The 16,302-nt window shown below is 36.0% G+C and overlaps 1 protein-coding gene across 1 annotated transcript in view; it reads right to left on the bottom strand.

The window, feature by feature from the left end:
• The window catches only part of LOC121414000 (translocation protein SEC63 homolog), a 39,724-nt gene that overhangs the window by 6,459 nt on the left and 16,963 nt on the right, over positions 1-16,302 (bottom strand). Inside the window, exons 5-15 of the mRNA XM_041607034.1 lie at positions 14,181-14,242; positions 13,550-13,608; positions 13,024-13,074; positions 11,661-11,769; positions 9,190-9,284; positions 8,420-8,558; positions 5,767-5,865; positions 3,996-4,138; positions 3,474-3,526; positions 815-909; positions 111-193 (exon numbers count right to left, since the gene is read on the bottom strand). Of these exons, the coding sequence (XP_041462968.1) occupies positions 111-193; positions 815-909; positions 3,474-3,526; positions 3,996-4,138; positions 5,767-5,865; positions 8,420-8,558; positions 9,190-9,284; positions 11,661-11,769; positions 13,024-13,074; positions 13,550-13,608; positions 14,181-14,242 (988 nt within the window). The remainder of the gene's footprint in view (positions 1-110; positions 194-814; positions 910-3,473; positions 3,527-3,995; positions 4,139-5,766; positions 5,866-8,419; positions 8,559-9,189; positions 9,285-11,660; positions 11,770-13,023; positions 13,075-13,549; positions 13,609-14,180; positions 14,243-16,302) is intronic.

The following is a 16,302-nucleotide window of genomic DNA, read 5'->3' as shown; positions in this document are numbered from 1 at the left end:
AGAGAATAAAGTAATCAAGTAAATCTTTACAATGTTTTCAATATTCAAACATGGAAAATTATGACTAATATGACCATCACTGTTCTAATTATCACAATATTGGTACTTACTGTAAACGTATCTCTTCTGAGTGTCACTGTAGCAGTAACAAAGGCTCCCGCTGTTATTGTTGCCTTGTCATCATCATCAACAACTGTGAATGACCAAATATATGTCGAATATTTCATAAAATGTCAAATTTCACAAAGAGGTTATCATGCTACAAAACTATGATTACACTCAAACATGATGGTGAAGGCAAAAGATGGATGACCTCAAAATGAAATAGGTCTGTATGAATTTAAAAAGAAACTATATACACCGATAATTACCTGTCTAATTATCTGATCAATCCCTTCTTCCTTGCATTCTGCGCCACAATTAAAACCAAAATAACATTTTGCTAGTCCATCATTTCACATGGCAAAAAGGCATAGACCTGGTTACACAGGCTACAAATATTCCCCTGGACAACCAACTGGAGTTCCATTTGGAGCACTTAAGAATGCAATGCATTGATCAACATATTGGGAGTTGTTGAGATAGGGGCTACAGCAAATGAGACATAACACTCATCTTGTCATTTTATGGAAATCCACTGAAATATCACTCATAAGTGATATAAAATTTCTCGTATTGGGAGCTACATAATTTGAGAATATACATGTATTCAGTCACTTTTATCCCATCTTCCTTTTGTGTTCATAACTACATGTAGATGGACTTTAGTACAGTGACAAGATTTGTAAATGCAGGTAATTAAATCCTTTTGTACCTTCTAATTTGAGGTCTGCCTCTATGAGTGGTAGACTAGCACAGACATTGAGTACATCTTGGTACTGCCTTTCATCCAGGTGACGAAGAATATACCTGCGAAATATGATAAGATCGGAACAGAAATGGGACGAAGGGTTTGAACTCGTCTCATATTGAACATTAAATGCTGTGATCACCCAAACGACGTGCCCTGAAAGGAGCTCATTTCATCATTCAGGACGACTTAACTAAAGCAAATAAAAAACTTCCGAACACTGTAATGAAAAAAAAAGGGAGGTGGACACAGCATGGTCCCGTCATGGCAGGGTAATAGCGAAAATCAAAGCTACCTACAGAAAGGAATAAACTAAACGATACATTGCCTTGCCTTTTGTGAACTCAACTTTGTTGTGGCCCCATCCAACTGACTTTCTCTTCTGCATATATATTTCCTGATATCTCACAGAAAAGTCTTAATATCAAAAATTAAGACATACTCTTATAGTTATTATTAATTCTTTTGTTTGCTTGTAGTTACCTATATTTGTTGTAATTTTTCCCAATCTTAAGTTCTCCCATTATTCTATAGTTTACATTCATGTCAGCTTTTTCATATGCCCCCATGATGATCAGGATATGCATATTTTATATCCAACTTATATGGTTCAAATAGCACCAGATGAGTTTCTGTCTGCAAGGGGATTGAAAATATTTCATTTAAATTGCCTGTCTATGTTGAAAAACTTTGATGAAGTCAAAATCTACAACCTTAAACATGGGACTCAATATTGCCACTTTAAGTGAAAGGCATCTTAATACAGATAAAAATGATGCTGAAGTCCAAATCCCTGGCTATGATGTTCTGAGATCAGATGGCAAAAGATTTGGGGTGGCGTTGTTATATTAGGTATTACTTTAATCATACATAGACGATCTGATGGAAAACTCCTGCCTTGAGGTTATTGTAATAGATTTGCAATTAGCCAATGAGAAGTCTTTAATGATAGTGTGTTGGTATTGCCCACTTAACTCTAATGCAAAATCGGTTGCAGCATTTGAAAATGTCATGAGCAATATCAACAATTTACAAGTGGAATGCCTCTGGCCGTCTCACCTGCATCACGCGGTTCAATATAGCAGCAGTGCTGACTTTGAATACTACTCGAACTCGCACAAGATGTTCAGTGATACATGGTTACTCTTATGTCCACTTTTTATGAACTAGACCAATAAACTTACAGAGATATGATGGTTATTCAACAAAAAACCCCAACATGGCCAAAGTTCATTGACCTTACATGACCTTTGACCTTGATCATGTGACCTGAAACTCGCACAGAATGTTCAGTGATACTTGATTACTCTTATGTACAAGTTTCATGAATCAGATCCATAAACTTTCAAAGTTTTGATGGTAATTCAACTGATACACCCAATTCGGCCAAAGTTCATTGACCCTAAATGACCTTTGACCTTAATCATGAGACCTGAAACTTGCACAAAATATTCAGTGATGCTTGATTACTATTATGTCCAAGTTTCATGAATCAGATCCATAAACTTTCAAAGTTATGATGGGAATTCAACAGATATCCCCAATTCGGCCAAAGTTCATTGACCCTAAATGACCTTTGACCTTGGTCATGTGACGTGAAACTCATGCAGGATGTTCAGTGATACTTGATTAACCTTATGTCCAAGTTTCATGAACTAGGTCCATATATTTTCTAAGTTATGATGACATTTCAAAAACTTAACCTCAGGTTAAGATTTCGATGTTGATTCCTCCAACATGGTCTAAGTTCATTGACCCTAAATGACCTTTGACCTTGGTCATGTGGCATGAAACTTTAATAGGATGTTCAGTAATACTTGATTAACCTTATGGCCAAGTTTCATGAACTAGGTCCATATATTTTTTAAGTTATGATGTCATTTCAAAAACTTAACCTCAGGTTAAGATTTGATGTTGACGCCGCCGCCGCCGTCGCCGTGCTGCACTTAACCCAGGTGAGGTAAATGGGTACCGGTAGGAAGCAATTCCTAAAAAAGCTGTGTGCGCTATGAACGCCTAGCTAAGCCGGGTAATATAGGAGCGCCTTGAGCACATAACAAGGTGGACATGTGCGCAATATAAATACCCTACATTATTATTATTTGTACTGAGTGGTACACGGGCAGTGTTGAGTAAAATTGTTGTAACCTACATAGCAAATGCTTGTCATTTCCCTGAAAGCAAAGCCTCATTAATCTACTAGTACTTTAGAAAGGAAATGATGTGTAACAATTAAATGATTGTGGTACATATTTTTCATCTAGCAAAAAAAATGCAAAATAAGCATTAAAAGGAGGAAACAAAACACTTTACAGACCTCTGTTGATATATACCAATGAAGATTACATCCACAAAATAGCAGTAACATTTGCAGCTTTTTCTGCCTAGATCTGGAGTATATTAACATGGTTGTGTGGTGGTATTGTCATATGTAATTGAGGACAGAGTAGAGAAAACGTTAAGTTTTAGTGCACATTCTTATGGAATGCAAGGACTTACTTTATGAATTACAAATGTAACGCATTGAAATTAGTTAATATTTATTCAATTTCTCCCTATTCTAATCGATTTTCCCCTTCCTCTATTTTTGAGGAGGGGGTGGGGATGATTGAAGGAAACTCACCTTTTGTCACTGTCTTTAAGCTTGATGAACTGTGATATACTCTTAACATTTCTCTGAAATTGAAACAAAATATGATTTCAGCAAGTTTAATATATAATGAATGAAATGATAATTCCATTCATTCATTCTTCTCACACCATTTAATTTTGGCACCTTTCATTCTTTGAATCGAAAAATAAAACATCAAAACCTCTTCCGACTCTCCCAAACTCTCAAGAAATTCCATATCTGAGGGTCTATTATTCAACTGCATGCGATTCAGAAATTGTTTCATATAATCAAGAGTAATTTTACACACCAATGGAATATGACAAATCAACTTCAAAATAACTTTTCTTATTAAAAGGTTAAATACAGAAAATACGACTTAATTCACCATTTATACTACAAACACGTATTGTTAGTGCCAGAAAGAAATATTTTAGGCCATAATTTGAATAATATTACAAAACTAGGCCCACTTTTTTAAAGCATAATACATGTACATTTTGGCACTCCATATTTCTTTTTGTGAAACCTTACCCTTTTTGACTGGCACAGTCTCAATGTCTCTTCTGTGAAGTGTGGAAGCTGCATGAGTGGACTCTTATCCCATGTAGACTGGACAATCATTGGACTCAGTTTCATTATATGTTCTATCGTTTCAAGACGTGGCTCTTTCGAAGCTAAAACAAAAGTAAGAAATAAATGAATTAGAATATATTCGTTTTAACCAGCGTGATTATTCTTGTATCAACTAGGTCTGTTTTAATGTTATCCCATGTAGACTGAACAATCATCGGACTCAGCTTCATTATGCTTTATTGTTAAAGCCTCGGCTCTTTAGAAGCTAAAACAACAATACCAAAGAATAAACAGTATTTACTTGTTGTAACCAATGCCAGTATTCTTTTATTAAATTTGTCGGTAACAATGTTATGTCATGTAGACTGGACAATCATTGGACTCGGCTTCATTAGGTCTTCTATCATTTCAAAGCCTAGGCTCTTTGAAAGCTACAAAAACAAAAACTAAATGAATGAAAACATATTTTGTGTAACCAGTGCCACTACGCTTTTATTAAGTGTGTCTGTTACAATGTCATCCCATGTAGATTGTACAATCAACAGACACAGTTGTCTTCTGAATGAAATGTATGTGGACAATGATCCTGTTTAGGCTTTGCTATTTGTGATTGATCACATACCTTCATGTCACAAAGCACATGAATCATGCTCTCCATGGTTAGATCACATGGGCCCCTTTACACAAAATGTAGCGATTAATTGTAGGGATGATACCCCCCAGGTAATAATTGATCAATAAGTGCAATCATATCAGATGCATAATCACTTGATAAGTTTTGTGTGATAGGATCCTTGGCTTTGTGAAAATACACCTTGATTTCAAATAAGCACCAAATGCATTCCTATGGAATGCTATATGAAAGCTAATTTAGGATGGATAGAAGTATGGGAAAATAACCTCAATACAGGGGTCCGTTGCAGAAAGGGTTGCGTTTATAAAACGCATGCCAAAAATCAATCGCAAGTCCCAAATGCGCGCTGTTGATTGAAAATCAAGTTACGCATGATTTTTAGAGTTGTGATCAATTGCAACTCTTTCTGCAATGGGTCCCGGATCTCCCCTGGTGTGTGTTTCATAAAGCTGTTTGTAAGTTACAAGTGACTTTACAAACGACTGGTGATCCTTTCTTGAGGTGAACCATCCACACTAAATTGGTGTGGATATACATGTAGCTCCTAAAAAAAGAACCACCAGCAATTCCTAAAGTCACTCGTAACTTAAAAACAGCTTTGTGAAACACCCTCCAGATCTCACTGAATAAGTGCACAATGGTAGCAAAGAAACTTGCATTAAAGATAAATTCCAGTTCTGGTAACGATCTCAAAATGACTTTTTACAGAATCTAATATAATGACCACCCAAGTGTCTGTTTGTATGAATAAAAAATATGTGCCAAATGATTCGGGAAGAAATTGTGTAATTGCTGAGAAATAAGCAAAATAATCGCGGATTCGGTCACTTCCGTCGGGTCTTTATTCCAGCAATAATACACTGTCCCACGTGCGCCTATCTGTGTTGGTGATCTTCAGTGTGAACATTTTTCAGCGTAGATTTCAAGATTTCACAAAGTTCACAACTGTACCAGATCTAGATCCTCGATATACTGACAATTAAACCTGGTTTTGCAGACTTTCTCATGAAATCAGTGTTTACTGCAACTACTGGCATTTATCTTTAATGATAGTTTCATGAAAAACAACCTCAAACGACAGTATTTAGAACTTACGATTTCCTTTGTTTATCTTGTGCCAGAAAATAAGCTGTGCTGCTGTGTTGACCATCTCTTGGATAAGCTGAGGGCATTTCTTCACGACAAAAAGACGATCTAAACACAAATGGAGAAATTAACAACAATCATATGAAGGTAAACTGTGTATAATAGTGATGAAAAAAAGAATTGGCTTTCATTACTCTTGATATATTTAGTTACTCATTGTAAAAAAATAAAATACAAGAAAGGAGAGTTCCCTGTGGTTTCTAGGGTAATATTTCAAGGTCATTTGATTACAAACAAACATTCAATGGAAAATCTACAAGAGGTTTAGCAAGAAAGGTATTGTGAGGTCAATAATAGTTAACCAATGTAAGCAATTTCTCCATACAGAAAAAAGGATACTTTCTTATTATATGTCTAATTAGCTAAAATCAATCCATGCTACATCTACAAGCAGGTAACCAAAGACAAAATATACAAGGGTGAGTGGTCACAAAAAAAAAGATCTGAAAAAAGCTGAAGTGTGTTGAAAAAGCCTGAAATAGAAAGAGCTCCCATAGTTTTTGTACAGAGAAAAAGCCAAAAATAAGCTGAAAAAAAAGCCGAAATCAGCTAAAACTCTGAACTCTCACAACCTGTATGTAATTAAATAAGAATGTTTCTCTTATTTGATAGAGATCGCAATGTAACACCACTACTCTTATCAAAACAGTGTCCACTTCAACTAGACCTCTCCTCCGTAGCCAATGTAGCATTGTTAAAGGTCAAGTCCACCTCAGAAAAATGTTGATTTGAATCAATAGAGAAAAATCAGGCAAGTACAATGCTGAAGATTTCATCAAAATCGGATGTAAAATAAGAAAGTTATGACATTTCAGAGTTTCACTTATTTACAGAGATGCCAACTTTTGGAAATCAGAATTAGGGAGGATTTGCAACCGCCACCAAATTATGTGCGCATAGCGCACATCTTGAGCGCGGAGCGCTCGACCCTTGCGGCCGGGGTCCGCCTTAGGGCCCTGGAAGCTCTGGGTTTCTAGATGCTCTCTGGTGCAATCTGACCCTTCTTTTGGGGCATTTCACATGTTTTCAAATAAACATTGTTCCCACTTTTTTAACATAAAATTAAAAAATATCAAATATACATTTTTACATGTAAAAAAAATGAGGGGACACCGGACCAAAGAAGTACATGTACCTGTTCAACAATAATAATAAGGAGGAATTATCACTATCGGCTATAGGCAGGTTATGTTCCACTATAAATCCAGTAAAGAAAAGCTCAGCACTGGTCCCTTGCTTGGTGAAATAAAGACAACAGGAACAGGGTACTAGTGGAGCTCGAAGATCTTGTCTTAGCTTCGCAATGTCCGTAGGCCTATGCCGTTTGCTCCCGAACGTTAAGTGCTTCCGAATTATCATCACGACCTCCGTGCTAAACTGAAATGTCCACGCTGCAAATTGCGCAAAATGCATGGTAAATTCCTCTTTCCGACTTCCGAACACACAGGTACTGGAGACTGTATTCAGTCTTATACTTCTGAGACCATTTCTTGGTCTTCTTTTGTTGATTTTCCGCCATTTTGTGTCAATATCAACCCATCAATACGCCGAAATCACACACCGATATTCCACCGCACGACTCGACAAATCCAGAGGCCGCGAGCGCACACACCTCGCGAAGCTAGCCGGGCCTACCGGCCTGGTGCACAGTGGATTTCCGTTGCTCCTTATTTGTCTACCTGTCACACAGAATTTAGTAGCAGCGAACGTAATGGAGTTACTACATGCTAAAGTTAGCAGACGATACATGTCCTTCCAATCCAATTTGATCAATGCCAAAAAATCGTAATTTCGGGAGGATAAGGATGGTAATCGTAAGGGCGGGAGTTGGGATGAATTTTCGGGAGCCTCCCGATGAAATCGGGAGGGTTGGCATCTCTGTATTTTTAACAAAATAGTTATATGAAAGAGCCAGTTACATCCAAATGAGAGAGTTGATGATGTCACTCACTATTTCTTTTGTTTTTATTGTTTGAATTATACAATGTTTCAATTTTTACGAATTTGACGATTAGGACCTCCTTGCCTGAATCACAAAATGTTAAAATAATGGAATTCCACGTGTTCAGGGAGGAATGAAACTTCATTTCACATGACAATGATGAGAAAATCAAAATATTTCATATTTCAAACAATAAAAAACAAAAGAAATAGTGAGTGAATTACATCGTCGACTCTCTCATTTGGATGTAGCTGGGTCGTTCATATAACTGTTTTTGTGAAATGAAGCGAAACTTTGAAATGTCATAACTTTCTTATTTTACATCCGATTTTGATGAAATTTTCAGTGTTATGCTTGTTGAATTTTTCTCCTTTTATTCAAATCAAGTTTTTGTTGGGGTGGACTTGTCCTTTAAGTACAGCTGGCAGGAATTTGCCATTACAGTTCACTGTGGAAATTTGTTTTCCATGATCATTCAAAAATACTCATTCTGCCTTTACAAAGGAAGCCTGAATGAACCCAAAGATACTTACCTACATCCAGAGTTAGGGGGTAGATCGATAAAAGCAGCGAAATACAGAAGGTACATTTACAATAAGTGTTTTATATTGCTCATTCTGCCTTCACAAAAGAAGCCTGAATGCAGCCAAAGATACTCACCTACATCCAGAGTTTTAGGGGGTAGATCCGATCTAGCAAGGTGAGCGTATATCAATGTCCTGACCTTGACACTGTAAGGAAAACAGAATGGACGCTCCTTGTTCTTCAGACCGATATCGTTGGAAAACTCCCTCACAAGCTGAATAGAAAATTTAGACAAAAAGAACACTTTCTAGATTACATGAAGGCTATAAGAAATACAAAATAAATTTTGTTCCATGTGATCAAACTTTGGGAAACATCTAATCCGTGCAGAGAAAAAACGTCTGAACATCATCATGACCATTATAAGAATAAATGTTTTCCTATTTTGCCATCCATTAGACCATAGGGGGGAACCGTCCCCAAAAGTTGTTGGAATTTCAAATTTTACAACTTTACATCCATGAAATGCCCATCAATATTCGATATTTCCTTAAAGTTGTTTTGATTTAGTTGGAAACTATCAAGAAAATTAATGATTTGTCCTTCTTTCTTAAATCTGGCATATTACATTCGGTTTAACATTCAATCTACCTGTATGATAGTCTACATGTGGGACTACAATTTTGAACATACTGTATCAGATGAAACCTCAAATAACCAATGTTGCCAATTTGAGGAATATAAGCTGATCAAAAAGGGCATTAATTCATTGTCCCCCAATGATACACAGGTTCCTTTCTCCAATTTTAGCAAAATATATAAAAGCAATAAGGGAGCATCAAAGTGAATCAAACTAAAAAAAAAAAAAATCTCTGGAGAAAGTGAGATTGGCACATATTACTCACCGGAGGGAGCTCTTCGTTATCGCTTGGTCTGTTGACGACCTGACTATTATGACTCTTCTCAAACTCAAATGATCCCGAAAGAATCATCAAGGCACCTGTAATAAGAAAGTCAACACCAAAACACTTGTTATCTTTAATACCAATTATGTATACATTTGGGTATATTCACTTCAACAAGCCACCTCATTACCTTATCATTGCATGCTCTTTTTCCATTCATATTTTGAACAAGTGGAATGCCTCTGGCCGTCTCACCTGCATCACGCGGTTCAATATAGCAGCAGTGCTGACTTTGCATACTACTCTAACTCGCACAAGATGTTCAGTGATACATGGTTACTCTTATGTCCTCTTTTTATGAACTAGACCAATAAACTTACAGAGATATGATGGTTATTCAACAAAAAAACCCCAACATGGCCAAAATTCATTGACCTTACATGACCTTTGACCTTGATCATGTGACCTGAAACTGGAACAGGATGTTCAGTGATACTTGATTACTCTTATGTACAAGTTTCATGAATCAGATCCATAAACTTTCAAAGTTATGATGGTAATTCAACAGATACACCCAATTCGGCTAAAGTTCATTGACCTTTGACCTTGGACATGTGACCTGAAACATGCACAGGATGTTCAGTGATACTTGATTACTCTAATGTCCAAGTTTAACGAACTAGACCAATAAACTTTCAAAGTTATGATGGTAATTCAACAGATACCCCCGATTCGGCCAAAGTTCATTGACCCTAAATGACCTTTGACCTTAATCATGAGACCTGAAACTTGCACAAAATTTTCAGTGATGCTTGATTACTATAATGTCCAAGTTTCATGAATCAGATCCATAAACTTTCAAAGTTATGATGGGAATTCAACAGATATCCCCAATTCGGCCAAAGTTCATTGACCCTAAATGACCTTTGACCTTGATCATGTGACCTGAAACTTGCACAAAATGTTCAGTGATGCTTGATTACTATTATGTCCAAGTTTCATGAATCAGATCCATAAACTTTCAAAGTTATGATGGGAATTCAACAGATATCCCCAATTCGTCCAAAGTTCATTGACCCTAAATGACCTTTGACCTTGGTCATGTGACGTGAAACTCATGCAGGATGTTCATTGATACTTGATTAACCTTATGTCCAAGTTTCATGAACTAGGTCCATATATTTTCTAAGTTATGATGACATTTCAAAAACTTAACCTCAGGTTAAGATTTCGATGTTGATTCCTCCAACATGGTCTAAGTTCATTGACCCTAAATGACCTTTGACCTTGGTCATGTGACATGAAACTCTAATAGGATGTTCAGTAATACTTGATTAACCTTACGGCCAAGTTTTATTAACTAGGTCCATATACTTTCTAAGTTATGATGTCATTTCAAAAACTTAACCTCAGGTTAAGATTTGATGTTGACGCCGCCGCCGCCGTCGCCGTCGGAAAAGCGGCGCCTATAGTCTCACTTTGCTTCGCAGGTGAGACAAAAACTCTATTATTGTTATAACTTTTTGCCAACTCCAATTTAATTATGACTTTGTATGTAGGTTTATCAACATTTTATGAATTGGAAATAAATTATGAATTGAATTTGCATTGCATTCCTTTCAAGACATTCTCCATGCATGTATGAAATACAATGGGAAAGAGTCACCGAGTATTATCATCTAAAAGTGGCATTTTCAATGTCTAAGAAATTGTGAACTGTATGGATTGTTTGAGAACAGCAAGGCCAACCATATATTGCACTTCAAGTTATCAGTGATAAAGCTAAACAATGAGTAAGTATTTTAAAACTACATATTGCAAAAGTGGAGAGTGGCATGTGTAGATAAATGCCTTGCTAATGTATGTGAGCGGTATGGTGAGATTTGAACCCCTGACCTTGTGATTCAGAGTCTGGAGACTTATCCACTGAGCAGCAACACCTCTTGTGTAATTGATCATATATTTTTATGTTACAGGGCCAAGCACCATGTTACAGCACCATCCGTAAACAACTTTAAATCAATATTAAAAACACATCTATTTAATTAATAACGAGCATTTAAGGAGTCCTAAAAATTGTAGAATATATACTTTAGTAAATAGTTTCTGCACTCAATGACTCCAACTCTGAACTCGGGTTTAAATCAAATCCTGGTTTAAAGTTGTGCTTTAACTATGGATAGCCAATTGGGCACAAAACTTGAACAGTAAACATTCCATTTGTTAACTCATTTGACACCTAAGTTGTTCATAAATGTCTGGGAATGATAACAAGTATTTTTCTTCATTATGAAAACAAAGGAATTAAAATAGTAAACAAAAGAAATACATGTATACAATATAAACAGAATGTCTAAATTTTGGCTCCCCATAATGTTAGCAGAGTTAGACCGTGGTCTAGGTTAAACCTGACTTCAGAATATGGGCCTATAAATTTATATATGATGATTATTAGTATTATTACTACTCACGTTTGAGGTTCATACAGGGGGTCTTGTAAAGAAAGTGCATGAATAGCTGTGTGGTGTCTATGAGGATCTCGACTGCAGTATATCGGATGGATCGGTACCACCATGTACCCTGGTAAGAAAAACAAGCAATCATAATTTTATAATAAAGTAAGCATTCTTAAAATTCTTACTGGTACATTAATTTGTATTAATACAGATGTAACCATCCATCTCAAAACGCGTAAAAATTGCCCCAAAAAGACCTTTTTTTAAGGAGTTAAATAAGCATATCCAAAGTCTCAAAATGATATATAACTTGATATACATGAACAGCATGTCAAATTTGATTAACAATTACCGACAAATTGTATTTGATTTAATGAAGAATAATTTCACTATTTTTCAGTGAGAGCTTCAAAGAATAATGAGAAAATATGATTTGAACTTTGGGTTGAATTAAGCATGGAACATGCACTGTGCAAATTGGGTTATATTTCCAGGAGTAAAAAAAAAAATAAATAAAGTGCTGTCAAAGTAACCCTGTTCATAGCTGGTGTTTGGTTTAACTTTGTAAATTCAAATTATGACAAAATAACTCTTACAGTAAATTTTCATTTCTTTTCTTCAATTTTTGGAATCCATATTACTATTTTAGCTAAGGACAGAATGTCTGGCCTACTGAATTAAAGTTCTTTTTGTGGAGGATGGTTACATATAACTGATTCCATCAACCTAGACACTTTTCAGCCAACTTGGAATTTGATTTCCTCTACCTTATGAGAAAAATATATCCCCACATCCAATTGTTTTCTTTTTCATTTTGCAGTACAGCCCAAAAAGTTTTTTTCCCTATTTCAGAGAGATGGAGTGTAAAGTGTACTGGAGAATGCCTGATAAAAGCAAATTCAAAGTTGTTGCTAGTGTAGATAATCACCAACATAAAGGGAGCTGGGCCTTGTGCACGTGAGGGAAAACCAGCAATGTTGTTGCTTTATTGGTGATATTCAAAGTCATATCTAGTTCTTAGACATTATACCAAAAATGATTTGTGCACATTGATATTCATGTTTAATGGGGGGGGGGGGATAGGTAAAAAATCTACTTGAAATTGCTCTTCAAATGTGGTATCACAACATGAAACCTTCTTCCATCAATAATGGTTAGGGCTATTGATCAGTTTTATTGGGACTTACATTTGTAAATCAAATCAAGGCCATCGAAGGCCATGGCTGTAGATGTGCTTTAGATTGGCCTTGGAGGATTGCCGAGGCCTTCTTTTATCCATTTATGTTGAAATATACAATGAACCCTTTTTAAAGGAGATCTTGCCCTAAAACATTCAAATTTAAGGCTTGTTATAGAAAAATACATATTATATACTCACCACAGCAATAGGCAAGAAGACCATGAAGGCTAATCCATATGCAGCTAACACCTAGAGATCAAAGGCAAAAATGTAAAGATAATTATTCTAAAGGCTGAAAAACCCAACTTCCTACCCACAATTTCATACAATAGAAGTGTAAAAAGAGCATATGAACATTACCTCTGAAATTTTCGCAACAATGCACATGGAATATGTCTTGATACTACATGTTGTGATGACTCTATGTTGGAATTGGAGAAGGAAACAATCAGTTTAAAAATTTCAAACTGCAATTCATTTCTGATGTCACTGGATTACCTAATGATACCTTATCGAAATTGCTTGTCCTTAATACGACTCAATAATTTTGATATGGATTTTATTAAAAAAATATCTGAAATTGAAGGACAAATGATATATCTAGAATCAATAAAGGAAAATGTTTCATACCATGATTATCCACCATTTCTGCTTCTCCTTGCCTAACAATTATCCTAATATTTACAAATTGTTATGCATTCAATATCTGTACGTCTCGACTTACCCATACTGAGTTATTCTGATCCACAATCCATGCTGGCAATGCAATACCAAACGTTGTGGCTGAATAAAAGATTAAAATAGACTAATTAAATAGGTACAATCAAACCCAAGATAACCCTAACCACACAAGAGCTTTTTTGGGGGTGTTAGCAGGCCAGGGGGGTGGGGGTTGAATCAATCCCCCTTGAAATATTGGCAGCTGATTGTGCCAGCACCAAGAAAATTGGCATGATAGTAGGATGCAATGCAACTTACAAGGCTGTATGGATAATATTTCAGAATATTAGATTTTATTTTATTTGATTTAATATGCTTATTCATGCAATAGTGTAATTTCTATATTATCTGTAATGATATCCCCACCTTCATGATATATCATAACATATTATCATCTCTATTTCACATCCATGTATAATTTCATCGTTTTAACTTCTGTGTATCACTTTGTATATTACCAGTGCTCATAATATATTGTGCATGTTTGTTCTAGCTATCTGGATACACCAATTTTTCAGAAGTTCTTTCTGGACAGCATTTTTCATGGTTAGGTCAATGTTTCTAACTACTGGGAATCCTTGCATGCTGAGAGCAAAATTCTTCATGAAATGCTCCCCCGATGTCTCCTGAATTACCTTGTCTACCATCTGGGCTGCCATACTCTTCCCAGTTTCTTCTTGATTCTTCATCCGTTAAACTGCATGAAACACAATCACATTTACAGCAAAATTAAAAAAAGTTTGTTAACCTACATAAATCACAAATCAGATTTGCATGTAATTTTTTTTTAAAAGTACCAGGAACCAGGCCAATAATTCAATGGGGCTGATTATTATGTATTCATGAAGTCACATGTCAGGCCCCCATTGGCCGATTCTCACCAAATTTGGGTTGTGGGGTTTTTCATCATGCTCTACCAAAATATGGTATAAAAAGGCTGAAAAAAGAGAGAAATGCAAACAGTGAAAATTGATGACATCACACTACGGTACTCTATTGAATATTGATATTTAATATGAAGATTACCTACATGTAGATACAAGATGTTTAATTGATGTGTGCCTACATTACATGTATATAATCATCATTGTCATAATCATCATCATCATCATCAACATCATCACTAAGCCTGAGTCGAATCGATTTTAAAATCGGTGTTCGATCGATGTCATCGAACACCGGTGCAGATTTTGCAAAATCGGTGCATCGAAAAAAAAAAAAAAAAAATACGTCGGCCGGCCGATTCGTTTGGTTTACACAATCAATCATCAAAATATCAGTAATGTCCAACTTTACTACTGCTTACTTGATTTCTATTGCCCCCAAAATGAAACCGAATGAGTAATTATGATGCTATTCACCATTAATTTGAAGTTTATTTCGATCATAGTTCGAGTCTGAGTCTTACTCGTCTGCTCGTGCCGAGATAATTTATGCACGATGAATTCATGAATGGAAGTCATGGCCATCGATCGTGCATGCGCAGTACTGTTTTTTAATCAAACCAGAAAATGGCCGGAAATTGACGCGATCAACGTAAAATAAATCTTGCTTTCATGAACAATATTAAAATCATGACCATAGAACATTATTTAATCGTAATATTTAACAATAATTTGCATATGATAATCATTAATATGAATTTAGAGCTTGATGTGAAACGTTTGTATTTCGTTTCAATTTTCAATGGCGGACATCTCATGACGATCGACTTGACTTCTTGAGTCGAGCTAGTGCAGCGCACTTGTCTAAAAAAAATAATCATCACGTCAGGATTGATTCTCGAACATTGTGTACATGCAAAAACTCTGTTCAAGTTCGTAATATCACCATATAATAACATTTTACATGACAAAACAGAGAAAATTGCGTTTGATATTTTTTCCCATCAATTTGAAGCTAGTTTGTGCCCAACTTTGGGCTCTGATTTCATGAATGGGAAAATATGTCATACGTCATCAAACACGCATGCGCATTGTGCTTATTTTCTCGGAGCTTGGAGGAGACGTCCAGAGATAAAATAGAAATAATCCCAGTATTATTTCTTCCATATGAACATAACATACTTTGCTGACATCGTCAATTTTCTTAGTATGACCATAAAATCTTGTTAAATCGTAATAATTTAGATGAATTTAGGGCTCGATTCGTAACATTCGTATTTATTTTGATCGCATGCTCAATTGCGTCTAAAAAACTGGATTGTCATTATCAGGATTAATTCTCGAACATCGTCATAACTCATATTCCACAATCTTTCCTCACAATCGTTATATCAGCATTGAATAGCAATTCAAATGACCATCCAGAGAAAATTACGTATTTATTCCCATAAATTTATTTGGAGCTCATTTTGGATCCAACTACACAATCTCAGGCAAGTTACAGCGCTCTCCGTTGAATGCAATTGTTTGCTGGCGCTGACGTCAAGCACGCCTGTCGTTTCGGGAGAGTGAGTGTACGGAGCTGAGGACGGGGCTGGTGAATGGACTGCGAATGCTAGTCGACCGAAAATCATTCGGATCGACTCTGCGTGATTCATGTCTTTATTATTGTTTCATTTTAAACTTATATGTTATCATCTGCAAATATCATTGTTGAAGATATTTTGGGAAGAATTCTGCTTTGGTCCCCGGCCTTTTTTGTGTGTTTTGTGATCATGGAAAATACAAACGAACTTTGCTCTGTCATCTGCTTGTGCATCGCTCACCCGGCCAACGCCAGCGCATACCGTCAGTGCGTAGTGCATATGCAAAG

Source organism: Lytechinus variegatus, chromosome 4, assembly GCF_018143015.1.
Source record: "Lytechinus variegatus isolate NC3 chromosome 4, Lvar_3.0, whole genome shotgun sequence".
NCBI classification, from domain to species: Eukaryota; Metazoa; Echinodermata; class Echinoidea; order Temnopleuroida; family Toxopneustidae; genus Lytechinus; species Lytechinus variegatus.
Note: the sequence above shows the minus strand (reverse complement) of the source record. Positions and strands in the feature narration are given on the sequence as shown.